General features: G+C 37.1%; 1 protein-coding gene across 1 annotated transcript in view; it reads right to left on the bottom strand.

Moving 5' to 3' along the window:
• RAD23B (RAD23 homolog B, nucleotide excision repair protein) overlaps window positions 1-15,199 on the bottom strand; it is a 45,421-nt gene that overhangs the window by 13,307 nt on the left and 16,915 nt on the right. Inside the window, exons 2-5 of the mRNA XM_027550450.1 lie at window positions 14,329-14,410; window positions 11,176-11,255; window positions 8,061-8,329; window positions 3,775-3,830 (exon numbers count right to left, since the gene is read on the bottom strand). Of these exons, the coding sequence (XP_027406251.1) occupies window positions 3,775-3,830; window positions 8,061-8,329; window positions 11,176-11,255; window positions 14,329-14,410 (487 nt within the window). The remainder of the gene's footprint in view (window positions 1-3,774; window positions 3,831-8,060; window positions 8,330-11,175; window positions 11,256-14,328; window positions 14,411-15,199) is intronic.

Here is a 15,199-nt window from a genome sequence, read left to right as displayed (position 1 = left end):
ATGGGTAATCCAATGTAATGGTAAGGGTGCTTAAAAGCAGGAGGGAAGCAGATGGAGGGTCAGAGAAATAAGTGGGGGCAAGTTAGAGAAAAAAGCAGGGGCAGAGATGCTATGTGCTTCTCTGATGACAGAGGAAGGCGCTATGGCCAAGGTATGTGGTCAGTTTCTTAGAAGTCGGAAAGGACACCGAACAAATTCTCCCCTAGAGTCTCCAGAAAGGAATGCAGCTCTGATCTTAGCCCAATGATTTAGTCCCTTTATTTTAGTCCAGTGAGCTCCACGTCAGACTTCTAGCCTCCAGCACTACAGTAAGATAATAAATATGTTGTGTTATGCCACTAAGCTGTGATACAGAGCAGCAATGGGACAGTAATACAGTACGTTAAACACAGAATAGAAACACCATGCACAAAGGTAGCACAAAAGTATAACAGAATTAGAAGTCGAGGCTGGCAACCTGCAAGAGGAGATGGATGAAATGATTTTTGAAAGCAAGAAGTGGGGACATTTCAAGCCATCAATTGTGCTGTAATAAGTTGTTTTCCTTTGACACCTTTTATTATCAAAGCAGAGGGGAAAACGAGTTGGAAGCGAGAAAATCAGAATGTCTCATACCATATAAAATGGTAAATTATCTCTGTAAATCATTTCCCAGAGATCTCTCCAACCCCAACTCACTCTTCATGGAAATATCAGACAACACTCTGATTTAAAGCAAGTTTTCCTAATAACAATTTGTCCTGAGAAGTTTTCCTAGTGATGATGAGCATCTTTTTATATTTCTGTTGGACTTTTGTATATCTTCTTTGGAGAAGTATCTATTCAATTCCTTTGCCCATTTTTTTTTTTTAAACTATTGAGTTGTATGAGTTCTTTATATATCAAGGATGTTAACCTATCATATACATATATATGGCTGCAAGTATTTTCTTGCCATTCCATAAGTTGTCTTTTTACTTTGTTGATAGCAAAATTTTCAATCAAGTTCTAACAGCTATGAAAGTATAGCTTAAAAAACTAAGTATCACTGAGCAAATTCAACATTTGGTATCTTGTTTAATGACTTTTCCCTTCCTATTCCATTAAGTACTTAAACTATTTCAAATTTTTAATTACCCACTGATACAATTCTAGCACAAAGCACTCAAGTGTCAGTATACTTTCTGTAATCTAGTTCTCAGATAAAGAAAACATTATCAAGAATAAAATTATGTGCTGTGGAGTATCAGAACTATACTATTTTAACAGTGTTTTTCTCACTCAATTCTCACAAGAATTCTATGAGGTTGAGGCTTATTAGAAAGATTAACAATTTGATCAATGGCTATTAAGCCACGGTGCAGAGACACAAACACAAGCTGTCTAGACCCTAGAGCTCCCACACCTAATCCTTAATGCCATGCCTCCTAATTAGTCAAGTTATAAAAACTCAAATAGAAGTGTCTACATGCAGGCTTGGTACATTTTAGATCCTAAAGGTACAAGGGAAATGACTCCTAGGAAAATTAGGGACAATGGACAGCATCAGACAGAGCTAAGGAGACAGAGGAAATAGTGAAGAAAATGTGATTAAGAATGAATTCTGAACTTATCATCTAGGATAGGAGGTGTTGTGAAAGGAACAATGACCTCATTAGACCTGCCTTTTAGAAACTCCACTGTGGCAAGGAATAGACCAGTTAACAGAGTAATACTAGAGCATCAGGAAGGGAGGGACGTCAGCTGAGGCAATTAAGTGGTAGTAGAAACAAAGATTCCAGAGACTTTAGGAAGGAGATCGGTAGGACTCCTAGTCTCACTGGTCAAGAGAGGAAGAGGTCAAGGTTGATGCTAATACTTTGGTAGAGCATGGATGATGATGGAAGCAAGAAAGGAACAAAAGAGAAGAATCAGATGGAGGAATAAAAAATTTGTCAATTTTGAATCTAAGGAGTTTATGGAGGTTTTAGGTTTTCCAGCTGGCAGCTTAAAGAATGAGTCTCAGAAGTCAGAGGGATATATGTACTGGAATTTTAACATTGAGAATCCTTAAAAGTACAGTTGACAATGTAGGTTTAACTGTGTAGGTCCACAAATAATTGGATAACTGCATTCCTAGCATACTTCTATATGATCCATGGCTGGTTGAATCTGCAGATGCAGAACCATGGACAGAGGCCTGACTGTAAAGTTATAGATGTATTTCTGACTACACAGAGTTGATGGCCCTAACCCCTGTGTTATTCACGGGTCAACTGTGTATGGGTGGTTATTTACTATTCCCATGATCTGAACTTTGAACAATGACCTAGAGCAGAACCCTAGAAAAAACCCATACATTTAAGGGCCAGGTAAGATACAAAGAATTAACCAGGAAGCCTGAGGAAGGAACAATCAGAGATACAGTTCAAGAAAAGAGAGGCGTCACAGAAGCCAAAGAAGAAACATTTAAAGAAGCAGGGTATCGATGTAAAGACTGGATAAATTAAAGATTAAAGGGCTAAGGGATCCTGAGACCATAATAGCAGTTCTAAGAGATGCAGATGTAAAAGGTAAGACATCACCACCAGAGACCACAGCAGGAGGAACTACAGCTGTGCATTCCCGGGCTCCTGCCAGGCAGCATCAATGCATTCCAACTGAAGCCTAACAGCGACAGCCAGAGCCTCCAACAGCATCAGGGGGGAGTGTAGGCTGGTTCCAGCTCTGAGGCTACAGAGCATTTTACACATCCCTGGGTAATCTTGAGCTGTTCCAGAACCTGTGTAACAATTTCCTAAGATTAACCTTTTACTGTTTGAAATAAGAGTGATTTCTGTTTTCCTGCTTACTAGACACTTGACTCATACTCGTATGGTAGCAGGGTAATCCCAGAAAAAAGTCCTCACAGGTATGAATGTGGGTTTGGTACACCCAGGTGATCTTAGGTTGATTAAACAACTATTTTGCACCTTGTGCTTTTTACATGGCAATCAGGGCATCATAGAGTTCAAGCTCAATTAGGTCAGAGGGCCAACCCGTATCTTGCGTGATACTACTGCTGCTGGAACCTTGCTGCTGCAGCAGCTACACAGGGCATCCAGAAGCCCATACTCTATGGAAGCTGCACCCCCACCTGCTCCAGTCTTCCACCTCCCCACCATTTCCCGTGGTATAGAAGAGTACCAAAGGGCAGGAGCAGGGCTGCCAGCTAACCACTGACAACAAGCACCTACAGCAGGCACTGTCCTGGGGCAGTCACAGCGTAACCCAGTTACAACTGTAACCCAGGGACAGTTACAATGGGAAACGGACAAAACACCCAAACTGGTTCTGACAGATGTACGTGTGAAGGGAAGATGGAAAGACATTACTCAACAGGTAAAAAGTCAGGATAAAACGGCATTTTCACTGTAAGTACAATACAAGCAACAAGATGCAGATGGGGACCTACAGGGCTACAACCTGGAGTAAAGGCTGGAGGTGAATGAATAAAGATGAAATGTGAGACAGATTTAGTAACATCTTATACTCATTTCAAAGACACTTCCTAATAAATGTATACACAGATTAAACTTCATTTTAAAACCCATATTTGGAAAATGGAAAATATATCTGCTTTAAGGAAAGAAGTATGCTTAACTCTTAACAGCACAATTTAAATGATTCAATATATAGAACATTAATTTACAAAGTCTTCAGTAACACCGAATTATCTAAATCATTTAACCACCTGATTATAAGCAACCATGGAAATGATCTAGAGAAATGAAGCCTCTTCCCTCTTATAAAGTAATTCACCATATAGATACTTACCAAGTGCACTTGTTGCATCTTCAAAAAGGTTTGACCGAGAAGAATCACCTGATGTACTGTAAAATGTTTTTAGAAAATCATGTATCAGAAAGTATGTAAAATTTACCTTAAAGCTTAGTAGCTGTCCAATTTGTACAGACTCTTGGTTTTAATTAAATGTATAAATCTGGCTACAGTGTTTAAAAAGGCTTCCAGATTAAAACCCAAAGCTTTATCCATAACATTTATGGATTGGGAAGAATTTTAATACTCATTCTGTTCTGAAAATCCATCATTTAAAGAACTTACAAATAATCTGTAAGTCAAATCACAGTCAAAGAAATACCAAAAGCTGTACATGATAAACAGCACATGTAGAAACTGTATTTGGCTGGAAAGGCCTGGGAAGTCTTTATATAGTAGAATTTCACTTAGATCTTATAGTTAAGTTCCGAAAACAGAAACTGCAAGAAAGTATTCAAGCAAGGAACATAGCATAAAAAAAAATGCAGAGGCAGGACAGACCCGAGCTATAACCAAGTTTTAAACCAGTTTAAAAGGACTAAGTTTTCATGGGACTTCCTTGGTGGCCCAGTGGCCAAGACTCCATGCTCCCAATGTAAGGGGCCTGGGTTTGATCCCTGCTAGGGAACAAGATCCTACATGCCACAACTAAGAATTGCTGCAGCCAAATAATATTAAAAAAAAAAAAAAAAAAGCAGAGGAGGCATCTCCTGATCTCCCAAATATATTAAAAAAAAAACAAAAAAATTAAGTTTTTGTTAAGCAAGTGAAGAAGATGAGTCTAGAAAACAAAGTAGACACGAATACGATGATGAAAGACCAGGAAGAGAAGGCCAAAGAAAAATGAGGTTCACAAAACTGGTCAAGACAGCAGTTAGCAATTTAAATTACAACATACACAGAGACAATATACACATATACCTGTGTCCCAATTTTTTACAACATACACAGAGACAATATACACATATACCTGTGTCCCAATTTTACAAACAGAACTCAGTAGACTTCAGTTCTGAGAAAACCCTACAGCACAGCAAGACAACGGAAATACCCAACTTTGAATTCATAAATTACTTAGAGTATCCTTGTATCCCCAGGTGCTGTGGGCAGGGTTACTTCTGCCAAAGTGCTTGGCATCCTAACACTCAACATAACTGGTAAGCGTAAAACTAGCATTTGGTACCCCACTCCAGTACTTTTGCCTGGAAAATCCCACGGACGGAGGAGCCTGGTGGGCTGCAGTCCATGGAGTCACTAGAGCCGGACACGACTGAGCGACTTCACTTTCACTTTTCACTTTCATGCACTGGAGAAGGAAATGGCAACCCACTCCAGTGTTCTTGCCTGGAAAATCCCAGGGACGGAGGAGCCTGGTGGGCTGCCGTCTATGGGGTCACACAGAGTCGGACACGACTGAAGTGACTTAGCAGCAGCAGCAGCACTTGGTATAATTTTTAATGTACCTCCATTAACTAATGTTTAGAAGGTAAAACTTCAAAATGAAGTTTTTGAACTATAGTTCAACACTATACACACACACACATATATGGAAAGAAACTCTCCTGCCCTGGACCCTACCCAGAGACAACCACCACCACTAGTTTCTATATACTGACTTGTGTCTTACTGTTGTGTTTTGGAATAACTGCATGTCAGAAGAACTACAACTGCCTCAATTTTTCCCAGAGAGGCATGACTTTCCATTTAATTGATCAAATCAAATAATAAGAACCTGTTTGGTTTCCAATCTTTAAATTCTTTCTGTACTCAAATTTATTAATCATTTCTTTCATGACTTTTTTGTGTTAAGATTGTTTTTCCCATGTTTTCCTCTAGTTTACGATTTCACTTCTACATTAAATCTTTCTCTGTTTAAAATTTATTTACTCTTTTTTCTTTGGGCCACACTGTGCAGCATATGAGATCTTATTCCCCTACCAGTTAATCAAACCCATGCTGCTTGCAGAGCCGTAACAACTAAACCACAAGGGAAGTCCATAAAACTTATTTTTATAAGATGACCTCCAGGTAACTAGACATTTACCCCAACAGCATTTCCCAGAGTGGTCTGAAATTATTTTTATCTTATATTAAGTCCCTGGATGTATATTGGTCTGTTTCTAGACTACTATTTCATCAAGTAGCCATTCTAATAAGAGCCATTCTAAATTTGCAATCACTACCATGCATAATTCTTTGGCGCTCGGCTTTCTTCACAGTTCAACTCTCATATCCATACGTGACCACTGGAAAAATCATAGTCTTGACTAGATGGACCTTTGTTGGCAAAGTAACATCTCTGCTTTTCAACATGCTATCTAGGTTGGTCATAACTTTTTTTCCAAGGAGTAAGCGTCTTTTAATTTCATGGCTGAAGTCACCATCTGCAGTGATTTTGGAGCCCCCAAAAATAAAGTCTGACACTGTAGAATTGATGCTTTTGAACTGTGGTGTTGGAGAAGACTCTTCAGAGTCCCTTGGACTGCAAGGAGATCCAACCAGTCCATTCTGAAGGAGATCAGCCCTGGGATTTCTTTGGAAGGAATGATGCTGAAGCTGAAACTCCAGTACTTTGGCCACCTCATGCGAAGAGTTGACTCATTGGAAAAGACTCTGATGCTGGGAGGGATTGGGGGCAAGAGGAGAAGGGAACGACAGAGGATGAGATGGCTGGATGGCATCACTGACTCGATGGACATGAGTCTGAGTGAACTCCAGGAGTTGGTGTTGGACAGGGAGGCCTGGCGTGCTGCGATTCATGGGGTCGCAAAGAGTCAGACATGAATGAGCGACTGAATTGACTGACTGACTGACCGTGCATAATACATTTTATTACCTGGCAGAATTAATTAGACCCTTCATTAATGTTCTTTTATAGAACAATTTGTGCTATTTTTGCACACTTTTTTTCTTTTTAAACCTTACAGATAACACGGAGATACCGTTTAACCACCACTCAAATCTTGATTCTAACTCCACACTCCTCCCCCTCCCCAGAGGAAACCATCTTATCAGTTAGCGTGAGGTCCCTCTGCTACTGTTTCTCTACACATTAACATGCTAACCCACAGACAATATGAATATTGTCATGTGGTTTTTGTTTGGTTTATGGTTACTGACTCTACTGTTCTGCAATCTGCTTCTTTTCACTCGATTAACAAAGCCTTGAAACCACATTTATTTAATATGCATATATACTGCATACTTTACCTGGGCTACAGTACTGGATATTAGAGTTTCTTAAACTTTAGGAAGCCTAAGAGTTCACCAGTTTTACTGTTTAGTCGTTCAAGGCGTGTCTGACTCTTTGAGACCCCATGGACTGCAGCAGGCCAGGCTTCTCTTTCACTATCTCCCTAGGGGACTCTACTAGAATTCACTAGCAGAGCTTGTTAAAAAACAGACTTCTAGGACCCTCAAGTCGAGAATTCTGATTTACAGAGGTCTGGGGTGGAGCCTAAGAATTAATTTCAAAGTAACTCCCAGTAATGTTGATGCTGCCTATTTACTGCCACACTACGGAGAATTCCATGGAGAGAGGAGCCTGGCAGGCTATAATCCATGGGGTCGCAAAGAGTTGGACATGACTAAGCAACTATCGCTCAATATGAATAAGCACAGTTCTCTAATATGAACAAATAACAAGTCAAGTCATGCTCTTACTAATGGAATTTAACTTAGTTCCAATCTGTCCTCAATCACAAGCAATACAGCCCTGTGCACAAGTTTGGTTTCTCTACAGTAGATATTAAGGAGTGGAATTTGCACTGTAATATGTAGTTTTACTGCCATCCACACTTTACAGATGAGGAAAAATCCAAAGATGTTAATTTCTTTTCTAAGGTTAAGACCAAACAAATGTCAGACCTGAACACAATACTATGTAGCAACTGGAAAAACTTACTGATATGGAAAGATGTAGATGACAGATGTGACCATAGTAAAATAATATACAACAAATAATGATGGGGGACAATGTCAAGTTGTTTGTATGTCAAGCTATAATATACTGTCAGGTTATTTTATGATTCTTATTCTTTTGCATCATTTGTATTTCCTAACTTTTCTATACAAAAGTTTTTTTTCCTTTCTCCCTGGGAGAGAAAGAAAAAAAAATCCAGATTATGGAAATTTAAACAGACATAAAAAGCATACTATTTTAGTCAGGGTTCAAAGTTTAGATAGAAAGTTTGTTTGATCCACACAATAATCAAAATAAATACACACACGAAGTACCTGTTATGAACACCCTCCTATGCAATTTCCTGGAGCCCCGTTCGTACCTGTCGGTTGACGTTGGGGTGGTGGCCACTGGGGTTTCCACTGGCCGCTCCGCAGGCTTCTCCTGCTTCGCTGCACTAGCAGGCGCAGGCTCAGAAGATGCTGTCGTCGGTGCTGGAGTGACAGACACAGGTGTGGGAGTGGGAGCCGAAGCGGGGGCAGGGGCTGGGGCCTGAGTCACAGCTGGCGCTGTGGAGGAACTGACTGTGGTGGTGGCGGCAGAATTTGACTGCTGAGTTGTAGCTGGTGCTGGTGTTGTCACTGCTTTAGGCTAAACACATTACAAAGCAAAATCATGCATTATGATAAAATACTACATTATTACCTAACCTCTGGATGCTATAAACAAACATAACAATACAAATTTTTAGATTGAAAGCAATTTTGTAAGGTGACATAACGAGCGATAAACAGCAGCAATCTGAATCATTATTTACGTTACACATTCAAAGCTGCTAAGAGCATATATATATCAACTATCAATCTCAATTAGTTCTAGCCAATGATTTCAGTCTTAGCATCATCATGAAAAAGAATCAAAAAAGCAAATATTTTAAAACATAAAGAATGTGTGTATCCAAAAAAATAAATAAAAGAAACACATAATTCACCCCCCAAACTTCATAACTGAAGTTTCTTGGTTACAACTTTCAAGTATTTATCCTCATTTGAAAGCATTATGAAAATAACTCCCTTGAAATTAAAGTATAAACAGAAGTATGATTAATGAACATGCCAGATAATCTGCTGTATTTTAGAAGAGGGAAGAAAATCCCAATGTTGACCAGAAGCCAATGGTTTAAGTACAAAGAGACTAACATTACTTCTGAGATGTATATATAGTTAAACAGAGGCCAGTAACGTTATAACTGCACGCTCAGCACTTTCTGAACTAAAATCAGAGCCATAAGCATTCCCACCAAGCAAAAAGCAGTTACATATGTGTAAAAATCACACTATATGAGTTTTATCTTTCTCCGAAGGCCTATCAATGCTCACGACCTACTTAGTTCATAACTTTCCTAAGGTAAAAAGGTAACTGATTTGCTGGAAGATGAGATTAAAATTCAACATAAGTGCCCCAGGTATAAATCAACAAACTGTAAAAGAGTGGACTTGTGTCTTATTCTAACTGAGCTGGTATAGAGTGTATTGGGAAAAACGTCTTGGGCAGGTAGGGGGATGGGACGTAGCCCCCCTCCTTTACCTATAGTAAGAGGCTTGAATTTGGCTCTGCGATTTTTATTGCCAACGTAATTTCCTGCAAATTATTAATGTTCTATAACTCCAACTAGATAAGAATGTAATTTAAATGCATTATGTCCATTTACTATTTCCCTTAAGATCAATATAATACTGATTATATATATATATGTTATATATATATTACATATGTATAGTGATTAATATAATACTATAATATACCATGTCCTCAAGGTCTCTGTTGCCACAAACAGCTTTTCAAACCTCACTCTAAATAGTACCAAACCCATCTGCTTTTCAAAGGTCCTCTGCTTAACTTTTGATATTAATAGTTTTTTCTCTCTTCTTTGTAATAAGGGAATTTCTCACTGCTTCCAAAATGTTTAACTGTAGCAGTCTTCTTCCCCTTCTAAAAGCTGGCCTATGTAAAATAAGAATCTGCTTGGCTCCAAGTAGCTGTTTTTCAAACGCATGCACCTATTCTGAGACCCAGCCTGCTTACTTAGTTATGCTCTTAACAGTCAAGGTTGCCGTAATACTAAAGGAAATAAAACCATAACAAATACATACCCAAGTGTCTGTGGCTACCAGACATACTATGTATGATAAAATTAAATAAGGGAATATTATTCAGCCTTAAAAAGGACAAATTCTGGCACATGCTATAATACGGCCAAACCTTGAAGACATTTTATGAAGGAAAATATTAATAAACAAGTCACAAAAGGAATCACAAAAGGAAAAATACTGTATGACTCCACTTATATGAGGTATAAGGTGTAGTCAAATACACAGACAGAAAAGGTAACAGTGGTGTTGGGCTGGGGCACGGCATGGCTATTTACTCTTTAACAGGTACAGAGTTTCAGTTTGGGAAAATGAAAAAAGTTTTAGAAATGGATGGTGGTGATGGCTACATAACAATGTGAATGTAGTTAATGCCAAGGAGCCATACACTTAAAAATGATTAAATTTGTACATTTTATGTTGTGCATTTTATCAGTTTTTGAAAAAACTAGTTGAGACAAAGTTTCCTCATATGATTCTGTTAATCTGTATTTAATGTTTAATATTTTAATAATTAAGTGCTTAAATATATATAACAAAATATTTAAAAAATTAACCCCAATACATATGAAATGTTGAGCTGTTTTTTGTTTCTTACTACAAAAGTATGCAGTAATTAAAATCCGTTTGTTCAACTCTTTATTTTCTACTGCATATATTCCTTTGAGACTTAAAAAGTCTTTGACAAACTGGTTTGCAATTACCTATTTAAATTTAGTTTGGGTGCTTGCAAGTAGCATTATCCCTAGATTATTAGGAGCTCAGAATTTAGATCATAATTCAATCTTAAAAATGAGCGTCATAAGTACCACCACTCCTCTACTGTCTTAACACTCTACTGCATATTTATTTATCTTTCTGTCTTTCCCTTTTTCTAGTTTCTAAAAATCTATCTCATTGACTAAAAAATATCACTGAAATTTTTAGTCTATATGCCTTTTTGGCCTTCAGGCATTTGTTAGGTCTAGTACATCATTTAGCCAAGTCCTTTTAAGGCATTCTTAATAAAAACTATAAAATACGAAACATTTGAAGAATCACATTCTCTAACTACATATTTTGTGATTTTACTAATCCAACAATACCTAATGATGTTTAACAGGACATTTCACATGTATCAACTGTTTCAACATATTTAAAATTATGCTCAAACTACAAGTACATAAAACTATTAACATTATGGTTGACTCAAAGCAAACTGTTAACACACTTAATAACTATTAAGTGCATGCCACTATGGATGTATATATACTGTTTTCACTTAAAAAGTAAGTGTAAAGAAAGACTTGGGATCTTTTTTTTTAAACTCACATGGATAAAGATATATACAAGGAGGCTGAAACTTACTTTTGTCACCATAACTACCACGAAGTTTTTCTCATCAATTTTATATTCTTTTAGAGCAGTATCATCATTGAGGATTTTGCCTAGTACATTAAGAAAAAAACATATTATTAAAGGCACCATAAACTGTCTTACACTGAGGTTAAAACAATCATAAACATTAATTTTATCAATTAAAACTTTCCCCAAAGAGAAACATTAACCAATCAGCCAAGATATACATAAATGGATACAAGATTAGTTAAGAAGACATGAGCATCTGACTAAAAGACAGCAAGCACATACATTGTCTGTAGATATCTGAATCCCAAGCACTTCTTAAAAATTATTTGTAATTCAAAAAAAAAGACGTGCTAGGTAAGGAGATATTAACTAGGTCCTGAGAAACAGGAGATCATGAAAACAAATAAAATTCAATTTTGAGACGCTCAAAGATCTACCCCCAACCCGGACTGGGAATAACCTATAAACCTTCTTGATGGAGGGAGAAAAGTACTTCTTACTCCCACAAATACTGGATACTTGAAACACAGAAATGTTTCACTGCCATAAAAAGTAAGTACTCATAATGACTTGGGACACAGAAATGTCAAGATACAGAACTGAGTAAGCCACATGGACTGTATGACTTCAGTCATGCAGAATGACAGACGTAAGGTCAAGATTCCTTCAGGCTTCCTTTTCCTTGAAATTAGTTTTCCATTTTTAAAGTTATTGACTTAAAAGCAGCAAGCATTAAGACAAAAGGGAATAGTGTCTCTGTCTGCACAGGAATGAAAAAAACAGCCAAGAGTAGGAACCAGAAATTCTAGTTTTATATCTGCCACCAACTACCCATGCCTCTTCAGGCTTCTGAGTCCTCATCACAGGGCTGGTATTTTCCTCTAAACTACCTCAGTTAAGAAAGTACTACAAAATCTCTATCCAAAAACAGACAAGAATCCAGGGTAAGTCAAGATCCATCTTACTGACATCTGCACTCAAAGTGCTCAGTATTTCTTCTAAAGAACACAGATAAGAATTTTCTCCACAAAATTCACCTATTAAGTCTATTTTTAACATACATCTTCCTGGTTACCAGTGAGGCTAGTTAATTTGCAACTTCCTATTCATATCCTTTGTTGCTTTTTAATTGGGTCATCCTTTTCCCTACTGATTTGTCAAGAGCTCTTCATATAATCTGAATAATAATCTTTTTTTCCCCCTGTCATTTATTGTAGTGTCTTTTGACACAGGTTTTCTATATTCTTCAGTCAATTTTGGTATTTTATTTAAAAACAGATAAACTTATGGCTTCTCTGGTGGTCCAGTGGTTAAGAATCCACTTTTCAGTGCAAGGGTCACTGGGTCGATCCCTGGTCCCAGATGACCCGACATACCACGGAGCACCTAAGCCTGCGAGCCGCGACTACTGAGCCCAAGCGCCGCAACTGCTGAGGCCCCTGAGCCTGAAGTCCGTGCTCCACAATGATAGAAGCCACTGTGGCGAGACGCCCACACACCCCGAGGAGCAGCCCCTGCTCCCGACAACCAGAGGAAGCCCACGCACAAAACCAAGACCCCATAGACGAAAAATAAAACGACATTTCAACAGATTACAAAAGGTGCTCAGTTTGATGGGAAAACTAAAGAAAACACATGCAGAACAATAAAACTGGACCCCTATCTTGTGCCACTCATAATGATTAACTTGAAATAGATCAAAACTTAAACATAAGGACTGTTACCATAACACAGGGAAGAAAGCCAGAAATTGTGGCTTTACCAACAATTTTTGGGGAATCACGAAGAAAGCACACACACACAAAATTCGACAAATGGACTACATCAAACTCAAAAGCTTCTGCATAGCAAAATAAACAATTAACAAAATGAAAAGAATTCTACAGAATGGGAGAAAAATTTCAAAAACCATGTCAGTTATGTGGCTAATATCCAAAATACATAAAGAACTTAATAACAAAAAAAGCAATCTGTTTAAAAACTGGCAGATTAAATATAAATCAACATTTCTCCAAAGAGGATGTGGAAATGGTCAAGAGACAGATGAAAAGATGCTCAACATCACTAAGCATCAGGGAAATGTAAACCAAAGCAAGACACTACCTTACATCTGTTGGAATAGCTTGATGAAGGAGACAAGAGGGGCTGGTGAGGTTATGGTGAAAAAAGAATCTTTATACACTGTTGGTGGGAATGTAAATTGGTCCAACCACTATGGAGAATATGGAGGTTCCTTAAAAAATTAAAAACAGATCCACTGTATGACCCATTGTGTGTATGAGTTATGTCTTTTTTATTCATTCATCCCTTGATGGCCATTTTGGATTGTTTCCATATCTTAGCCATTGCGAATAGTGCTGCTATAGACATGGGAGTGTATATGTCTTGTCAAAATCCCGTTTTTCACTTCTTTGGGTATATACAATATTATTCAACCATGAGAAAGACAGTAACTTCCTATCTGCAACAACATGAATGGACCTTGTGAACATTATGCCAAGCAAGATAAGTCAAGCACAGTATGATATCACTTATATGTGGAAATGTATGTGGAATTTAAAACTCTGAACTGTAAAAAAAAAAAAAAGTTATTTTACCTTGGTAGTTACCAAACGTTTGGGGCATGGGGGAGATAAGAGTTATTGTGTTTAAGAGTACAAATGTGTAATGAGTATTAAATAAGCCATAGAGATCTAATGCACAGTATAATGAATACAGACAATAATATTGTTAATTCTGTAATGTGGTAAATATCACTACAACAGCAATCATATTACAATATGTATCAGAGTTAACACTTTGTACACTTTACACTTAAACAATGTCACACAAAGTAATCCAATAACATTTTTTAATTAAAAAAATAAAGAAAAACAAATACAGCCAGTTACACAATGCTTACAGAAGAAAAAACTAACAAGCAAAACTAACATTACTGGATGGAGAAATACATAAAGCAAATGTGAAAAATAAGAGGACTGAATATTATAAAAGAACATTCAAATGACTGTTCATTCTCTGCTTTTATCTCTACAATGTTTCTGACAGAATCAATTTGTATATGCTACAATTCTTAAGATGGCAATTTCTAAAACTAAAAGATATCACAGTACACATGAAAATGGCATGTTAATTTCAGTACTTAATTCATACCTGCATAAATTAACTTTTGACCTGCTACAGGAAAGGCATCTTTACCCTTTTCGGATTCAATCTTCTCTTTCAGTGCTCTCACCTATGGGAAAAATTTTAAAATATTTGAAAAAAATATAAACAAAGGAAAATCCAGAATCTGAACAAGTGATGCAACATAAAAATTTTATACATATTATTGATTCCAAAAACTTAAAAGATCATGTCTTCATAATACTATTTTAAAAAATTCTATTGATAACCCATACTATTAGATATGGTTAAGTATAAACTGTTTTACCATCTGTTACACAGGTTTTTTTCCTTAAAAGACTTTCTTAGTTGACTTTAAAAATCTATTCAAAATAAATGTTTCAAAAGCACAAACTATGATTCTCATTATAAAGTTTATGGGTTTATTTCCCACAGAGTAGGAAAGTAAAGAAAAGCTCTCTAATCTAAAAGGTTTAAGAAATAAGGTGGTCTTGTCTACAATGATAAAAAGTAAGTTAAATGTGAATGTCAAAAAGCAAATTATTTACCTTAAAAGTGGCTAATGTTTCATTATAATCACCTGCGGGAACTCTATAAAGACCAATTAAAACATAATTTCTGAGTGTGGGTCTGGACATCATTATTTTGTAAAAGCTTCACATATGATTTCAAAGTTTGGCCAAGGTTGAGAGCCACTATATTACTTAACTGATCTTGAACAAGTTGCTCACCAGTCTCATCTATAAAGAGGGACTGGAACGGATGATCTTTATGGTTTTCTATCTCTAAAATTACATGACAACAGGTTCATCATCAAGTACTCAGAAAACAAATGTAAACTATTTCCTAAGTAGGGTGGCATAGAAGTTAAAAAAGAGAGACACCATAAAACTAAATT

The sequence above is a fragment of the Bos indicus x Bos taurus genome, chromosome 8 (genome assembly GCF_003369695.1).
Source record: "Bos indicus x Bos taurus breed Angus x Brahman F1 hybrid chromosome 8, Bos_hybrid_MaternalHap_v2.0, whole genome shotgun sequence".
Taxonomy (NCBI): Eukaryota; Metazoa; Chordata; class Mammalia; order Artiodactyla; family Bovidae; genus Bos; species Bos indicus x Bos taurus.
Note: the sequence above shows the minus strand (reverse complement) of the source record. Positions and strands in the feature narration are given on the sequence as shown.